The sequence below is a fragment of the Sabethes cyaneus genome, chromosome 2 (genome assembly GCF_943734655.1).
Source record: "Sabethes cyaneus chromosome 2, idSabCyanKW18_F2, whole genome shotgun sequence".
Classification (NCBI taxonomy): Eukaryota; Metazoa; Arthropoda; class Insecta; order Diptera; family Culicidae; genus Sabethes; species Sabethes cyaneus.
This window is the reverse complement of record NC_071354.1, coordinates 31,712,297-31,720,735: the sequence shown is the minus strand read 5'-3', so window position 1 is coordinate 31,720,735 and position 8,439 is coordinate 31,712,297. Positions and strand designations below refer to the sequence as shown.

At 45.8% G+C, this 8,439-nt stretch overlaps 1 protein-coding gene across 4 annotated transcripts in view; it reads right to left on the bottom strand.

The window, feature by feature from the left end:
- Positions 1–1,024: 1,024 nt before the first annotated feature.
- LOC128738567 (uncharacterized) overlaps positions 1,025–8,439 on the bottom strand; it is a 146,247-nt gene continuing 138,832 nt past the window's right edge. For all 4 annotated transcript variants that reach the window (XM_053833809.1, XM_053833810.1, XM_053833807.1 and 1 more), the window contains one exon: positions 1,025–2,658. In XM_053833809.1, the coding sequence (XP_053689784.1) occupies positions 1,769–2,658 (890 nt within the window). In that variant the 3' untranslated portion in view covers positions 1,025–1,768. The remainder of the gene's footprint in view (positions 2,659–8,439) is intronic.

The following is an 8,439-nucleotide window of genomic DNA, read 5'->3' as shown; positions in this document are numbered from 1 at the left end:
TGGATTTTGCCATTGGCAACGAATTAGTTTGTGGAAAAATTAGGAATACCCAAAACGGATTGGTTTGGTGGTCTTCTTGTTCAGTAAGTTCTAATGAGTATTTGTCAGAACTGATCCCATTCTAGGCAAAAACCACGGAGTTTTCTAATCAGCAGGATATACTGAACCATCTGCCAATTCATGAGCAGACATTAGACTGTCAATAAACGAAGTTTTTTGTTGTCAACCTCTCTGTCAGCACTCTTGCCTACCAAATATCGCTAAATCGCGATCCCGCTAAAATCCCGCTGAGTTATTTAAGAAAACCGCTAGATTCCCGCTAGCCGCCGTTTGGTTATTACGTCCCGCTATCCGGCTTGAAATCCCGCTAAGTCTAGCGGGAAAACCGCTGATCTGGCATCGCTGCTGACGATGCGAAGGAAGTGTTGTTCATCAAGATCGTCATCGGGGATATGGACGCACAGGTCGATAGGAAAGAAATATATGGATCGGTGTTAGGACCCTAAAGCCTGCACACCAACACGAACGATAACGACCTACGATGTATACACTTCGTAGCTTCCCGAGGCCTGGTGGTCTAAAGCACCTTTCTCCCACGAAAATATATTCGCAAAGCCACCTGGAGATCCCCTGACCAACGTACAATGAACCAAATTGACCCCAAATTGACTGGGAGGCGAAAGTCGATAAGCTGCGGTAGGTCGGACACGTCGTAAGGATGCCGGACGACAGTGCGACGAAAAACGTTCTCTTAAACAACCCCACCGGCCGCAGGAACAGGGCGATCAACGTGCAAGATGGCCCGACCAAGTCGAAAACGATTTGTGATGATCGATCGACCTCTGACACAACTGGAAAATTGGATGGAGAAGGATGAAAATGGAGACGACTGCTTGAAACAGCACGAGCCACCCCGGCTCTATGCTGCTGACGACGACACCGACGACCTGTTAAATCGAAAATAAGACCACAGAACGGGGTAAGTTTCTTTCCATTGACAAACCAAAAATCATTTTGTACCACTCGTTGCTTTCAGCTTTTCGTTCTATTTTTCACACTAGCTAGGTGGCTTCTTGGTGCTTCACTATTCACCGGTGTAGATCTCCCAATCTCGTCATCTGAATTATACAATATATATTTGTCGAAAATAAATCATTCATAATAAGAGTTTTTTTTGTTAGTTTGTTTGTTGTTGTGTCCTTATAAATATGTAAAATAAATTTGTAACAAGTTTTCTCTCTGTTGATTTTTTCCTTCCTTCCTTCCTACGCACTCAGTGGCATTCCAGTTGGAAACAATTCTAACGCTTTTTTATAATTTCAGTTCATAGGCTGATTCGATTCTAACATTTACACTGATGAGCTTTTCCACTACAAGCTAATATAATAGATTATGTTAGCATGCAGCATACGAATTTTGGTGTCATATTTTATGTTACCGTTATCCTCATCATATAAGTCTAATAGTTCATCTAAACAGGTGCAAGTTAGTCTCTTAATGTTAGTTCTAAAAATTCGGTGATAAAAAATCTTAAAGCGTTTTTTTTCATAATTTCTTTTTTTACCATTTCCGCTACCATATTTCAATGACATAAAATTTGTATGTGCGTGTTTTCGGGAGCTGGACTCCCTTTCTAAAGAGTTTTTTTGCGGTGCAGTTGGTTTGTAGCTAGGCTACACTACGTTTTCCCTAAAAATTTGGCTAGATTTCACTCATTATGGCTCGCGCTTGCTACTGTAGGATATTTTACGTTTCGCCGGAAATTTTTTTAATGCTCTTCTGATAAGGCCTTTGAAATTGCATCTCTAATTCTGCTACTGATATCCTCTTTACTGCTACTATCATCACTAGCTTTCAGCTTAAAAATTGATATGTAATCGTTAGTTTCAGTTTTGATTATCTTGGTCAGTGCTTCGCACTGCTCCTGGGGAAGCCCTAGTACGGCATCAATTAACGCAGCAACGGCCCCTTGATGGTGATCGTCCTCCTTCGAAGCAAACAGAATGTACGCTTGTTTAATGCCAAGCCGTAAACCATTGCCAATGCAAACACCGTCCTCCAGGCTGAGGCTCATTTTGAATTGATCCCGGGCTTTCATCGCAGCGTACACTTTAAGTAACATGTCGGCAATTTCAGTGCCAGGAAGTTTCTCCCGCTCGGCTTCAGCTGCGATCAACCGAACCAAATCGACATCACTCTCGCACAGCAACCGGACTTCGTTAAACAACTCTCGATCACCATCGATCGTCACAGCCTGCAGGATCTCGAACAACTTCTCCACCTCTTCCGGTTCCAGCTTGAGGAGCGTTTCAATGCAAAAGCGAATCCGATCAATCGTGATAACTTTGGTATCCTTTTTATCCGAAGCAATGAGTACATTGTTCTGCAACGAATGCTTCACTATCCGCAAACCGATGTCGATCGCTCGGGAATCATTGTTAAAGTACTCGCAAAAGTGGTCCTCGAACCCGAACAACTTCAACGCCACGATGGCGTTGTTCTTCATCATCAGCTCCGCCTGTCGGATGCTGATGTTCGTTTTGGTCCAGAAGCAAATCGAGGCCGCATGGGCGAGCCGCGTTTCGATGCTGGCGTTGTAGTAGTTGGAATGCATTGCCGACAGCGTGTCGCAGATCACCAGATCGCTGATGATGTTTCCTGTGTGGGTAGAAAATGTATGTTAAAAGATCGATCAAATCATAAGATTTAAAATAATCAAAGGCTTATCCGCTATAGCGTCATTTTTTAGAATATTAATTCCGTGAACCGAAACAGACAGTTAACAGCTAAAGCTAGAGCCAAAAAGGGCAGTCAACCTCATGTTGCTCCAGAAATAGCAGCAAGCTCGTCTGTGGATGCTTGCAAAACCCAAGAATGGCCTTATAGTAGATTTTAAAATGTTTATCCCATAACAACGTTCGGACTAGTTTGAACAAACGAAACTGTTTCCTTGGAATCAGCCTAATTTTCTGGCAGATCAAAGCTAGAGTTATATTGTTTTGATTAGATTTGCATTACCCAAATCAGCCCTACTCTAAACTTACATTTTTAGTTTCTTTTTCCCTCCAGCAGTTTAGTCACTTTCTTCTCCAGCAGCAATCTTAGAGCACTAATCAATCGATTTCAACCCTAGCGCAAATTTAGGATTAGGAACATTGTAAATTGCAAATTGCAAATATTTCCTTTAGTTTTTACTTACTTTTAGCGTTTTCAGTAATTTTCACACTAGCTTTAATCTATTTTTTCTCCTGCCTTGTTCTCGATCTTTAGCTGTAAGTTTTAATGTGCATTTTTATCTAGGTTAACAAATTTTGAATCTTGTTTTTAGGTAGAATAACAACTTTTGATTAACTCGCAACGATCAACTTCGGAATATTGAATTCCAAATCCAAATCAACGGTATTCTTTAGCACGAATTACAAATTTAATCATAAATTTTACTGCTTATCCAAATAGCACAACTTTCCTTGCTTTTTCATTATTTGCTTCCGTTCCGTCACTATCATTCGTCCCTATTTTCTGTTATTTTACACCGCATGTCAACATACTCAACAACTGTTCGACAATGGCTTTGCTGTCCATCGCACCGATCGTAACCCCTTGAACAGTAGACAAACCCGTGGCGGGGGTGTTCTGATCGCTGTTTCAACTCGATGCTACAGTTATATCGATCCAACGCCTGTGTCCAATGCTATAGAGCAGCTATGGATCAGAATCGCTACGCTTCGTCGAGTTGTGAGTGTGGGTGTCATCTATTTGCCCCCGGATCGACGTAACGATATTAACAGCATTCATGAGCACGTGGACTCTATCGGTGTTGTTTTCTCCAACTTGGACCTCAGTGACTATGCTCTGCAGTTTGGGGACTATAATCAACCTCAGCTCCGGTGGTGCAAGTCGAGCGACGGGTCTTTCCAAGTCGACTCCCTAATGGCTTTATCTGCTGCCAGCTCTACACTTATCGACGGTTTTGCCCTACATGGATTGATGCAAGTCAATGGTATTGCCAACAAAAACGCCAGATTTCTTGATTTTATATGGTTGGTTTTATATCTCCGAAGACTTTCGCGACCCGCTGTGCCTACGGGCGTTGTATTGTGCACTAGTCCGCTCAGTTCTACCATGGCGTGATGCTACGAACCTGCCTTCCTACACTGATCGCTGTCGGCTACTTGGAATTGATACCCTAGAACGGAGAAGATTCATCGCACAAGCTCTCTTTGCTGCTAAGATCATCACTTCGGAAGTCGATTCGCCTGAACTACTCCGGCAGTTTTACTTCTATGCTCCAGAGAGAGTTATACGTCAACGTAACTTTTTACACCTCGCAGCTCGTAGTCGACAATACGGACAAAATGAGCCAATCCGTGCCATTGCCAGTGCATTCAATCTCGCTTACAGCATTTTTGACTTTAACGTTCCATCGCATGTTTTTATGAGAAGACTATCATGATCCTGTGTTCGTTTTATTTTTCATTAAGACAATATTTTGTCAGATGAATTTTATTCAATAAATAATAAATAATAATAATAATAATAATATCAGCTGAAGTTTGCTGTAGTCGCTAAACGAACATACCCCGGCTGAACGTTCGGCTGTGTACGCAATGCGCTCAGTGCAGTGCTCCCAACATTTACCCGGCCCGTAAACCTAGTCTGGAGGCCACTTCCGGTATGGCTTTCCCACCATCTTCTTCGCGAATCTCGATTACAGCCAACTGCGCCACAGCTCGCCGAAACAAACCACTGCTCGTCCGGACCAACGCCTGCCGCACGCGACGGTCACTCGCCGGGATGACCTCCTCGATTCTTCCACGTACCCAGGATCTTCGCTTGGACCCCTCGACTACGTAGACTAGATCGCCTTTTTTCAGCACTCTCGCTTCACCGTGCCATTTCGACCACTGGTTCAACGACGGCATGTACTGCTTGATCCATCGGCCCCACATCTGCTGCGCAAACTCCAGCGAACACTTATACGCATCCCGCAACACTCCTGCAGGGTGCGGTGAAGGGGGAACCAAAGTGCCCAAAGCGCTCGTGATAGTGCTGTACAATCAACTCCGTCACATGGTACTCTGGCGTCAACTTGTACAGTGAGCTTGACTTCTCCAAGGCTACCCACTCGCTCGTAGGCCGGTTTCGGTTATTCATCAAGGTTTTCAACTCGTCCGCTCGTAATAGATAGCACTCTGCCTGCTGGAATTTCTCGTGTTTCAACGGTGTACGTACTGCTGACCACCTTACCGACTTCAACGACTTCGCCTGATTCTTCGTCGCCTTCAATGTTTCGATCGGATCGCCTTTCATCCGCCTTCGACAGTTGGACCCAAATCTGCATACGCAAGCCCCCGTCCTCACTAACCCATTCCATTAGGAGAACCGATAACGTCAACCAGACTGTCCTCCACAACCACGTCATGAAACAGGAACTGCGGCCTTAGCTCTTCGTTCGTGTTGCCCGGTGCAGTTTGCTGCGGCCAGTTCGGTTCGCCTTGCTACAAAAAACTGGGCTGTCCGCTTCGTTTAATTTCGTCGGTGTCCAACGCCAATCGGACAGGTTCATGCGGCTGAGGATTTCTCCAATGCGAAACCTGACGAATGGCTTATATCTTCGCTGATCCGATCTAATCCAGGACAAGACTGTTCGCGAATCGGCCCAGAGGAACGTTTGCTGCATCTTGTAACTGTGATTCTCTTTAACGGTGCACACGAACCTGGTACCCAGTACTGCGGCCTGCAGTTCTAGCCGTGGAACACTCAGTTGCAACTTTGGTACGAATCATCACCAGCACACAAACGATCTCTTCGATGACGATGGCACGAGAATATGCTACGCACCCATACGCCTTCTCTCCAGCATCGGTGAATATGTGAAGCTGCAGGTCTTTCACTTGCTCGGAATGCGCTTTCCCGAAATAGCTTCGCGGAATCCTAATCTCCGCAATCGTCGGCAGCAACTCAACCTAAGCTAAGAACATTCCCCTTCGTTGGCCGCACTTCACCTAAGATCTTCGACTGGAATCCTGCATTGTTGATGGTGGAGAAGGAAAACTCATCTTCTTTCGAGTCACAGACAATCCCGAGCACCTGTTCTGTTTCGGCTTGCTTGGCTTGGTGAAAGTGCACCGCGCTGCTGTCGCGTTGCTCTTCCATCTCTCGCAGAAACTCCGACGAATTTGAGACCCAGTTTCGGATATTGAAACCGCCACGTAAATGAATATCTTTCACCTCCTGGGCTCTCCTAATTACCTTCTCAACCGTTTCTAAACTGTCGAAATAGTCGTCGACATAATGGTTTTTCACAATCGCTGCCGCCGCTTCCGGAAACTGCCCCGCGTGCTGCTCTGTGTTTACATTCTTGATGAATCGCGCAGAGCAGGTTGAGCAAGTCGATCCAAAAGTTGCCACGTCCATGACGAACACCTGCGGTTTTTCGTTACTTGAAGGACGATACAGGAACCGTTGCGCCTGTTTATTCTCCGCTCTGATCCGGATCTGGTGGTACATTTCCTGTATGTCACCACCACCACACCCGACGCTTCGCTCACGAAAGCGTTGAATTACTGCCGGGAGCGACGTCAGCATGTCAGACCCCTTCAACAGTTCTGTATTCAAGGAAACGCCGTTTACTGTTGCAGCTGCGTACCACACAAGGCGCACCTTTCCCGGCTTCTTGGGGTTCGTCACAACGTTAAGTGGTAGATACCACACCGCTCCTGGATTGACGTGGACGAGTTCAGCCGGCGTCGCAATGTACGCATAACCCTTAAATTGACAATTGTGACCGTTACACTGGACCTCCATTATCTGGACAATTTCTTCGGAACGGTGCAATAGCGGATTATGTCCTCCTTGGCAGTGTCCTACGTTGCAGCGAATCTTAAAGTTGCAGCGGCTTTTTCCATGGTTATAAGGCACAGTTCACACAACTTCAACCTTTCGACCAGCTTCAGACGTTCTGCGATGTTTAATTTTCGGAAGTCGTCGCAAAGTCTGATCTTGTGATCAGTCCTCTTGCACAGCCTTTTCACAGGCTTTTCACTTTCACATTCGGCGTCGTTTCCCTTTTGCCGGGGAAAGAGTTGTGGACGTGGGCAAACTCCTTCTTGTTCGGCTTCGCTCGGACGGAACGTTCACTATGACCGTGAAGATCGTGAGTGGAGAATTCACTGACCTCGGAGACAATACCGTTCATGAATTCGGTAGAGATTCTTAACGGAGTGGCGACTTGGTTCCGTTTGTAGCAGACCCAATCCAGCTTGTAGTTTGGAGGGAACTTATTCACAAGCTATTGGACCAACATGGGGTTGCTCAAATGATCCACGAGCTTCGCAGCTTCTAAGTGGTCGCAGAGCTGCTTGACCGTTATGCGGACCGTTATGAATGTTTCTAAACGGTCAGCTCTTGGTGGCTTAGCTTGGTGCACTTTCATCAGCAGTGTTTTTGAAAGCTTGCTTCTCAGGCTTCCCGAACAAATTCTGGAGATCGCGGATTACATCGGGAACCGAGTCGGGGAGGACAAGCCGACTTCTCACGGCTTCTAGAGCATCCCCTTTTAGGCTGTCCTGCAGGCGCTTCAAATTGTCCAGGTTAGAAAATCCGCACACTTCGGTGGTATACTCATAACTACTGATGAAAATCGGCCAGAGCTCAGCCTTGCCCCTAAACACCGGTAACTGCTTAGAAATGGACTGTCGAGCGGATATTTGCGCTTGGGAGAGCCCTACCGGTTTCTGCCTCGACGCGTTTCGTGAACGGTCCAACAGCTCTTCTAACAAGTTCCGTTCATCGCTAGTCAATCGTTCGAAAGGATCATCTTTATTTTGAATATTGTGACAATTTTCACTCGGATTTTCCGGTAAAGTGGGAGGGGGTAAGGGCCCTATTTTACCTTTGTACCTCACCTAGTTAGCGAGCCAATCCTCTACCTTCCGATGAAAATCTTCTTCTTCCGGCGACACAGGGGGTTGATGCAGGCCTTACGAGCCATCCGTAAACAAATACTAGTACAGGAAGCGTATAATGTAAATACGGACCCGAACAATCGGTATAGACCAAGACAACGAAAAAGGACTAACAATTGGAAGCTTGGAACATGGAACTGCAAGTCTCTCAATTTTCTGGGAAGTTCCCGCATCCTTTCCGACTTATTGAGGGCTCGCAAGTTTAACATTGTAGCACTGCAGGAGGTATGCTAGAAGGGGTCTACGGGACCTTCTTATAGAGATGGATACACCATTTACCAGACCTGCATCATTTACCATTTATAACTGCCCAAAACAGGACGTCAAAATCGTCATCAAAAACCTCAACGCTCAGGTTGACCAGGAGGAGGAATTCAGATCGGTTATTGGAAAGTTCAGCGCACACCCGCTTACGAACGAAAACGGCCATCGACTCATTGACTTATGGCCAGGCTTAGGTCTCCATTAATAT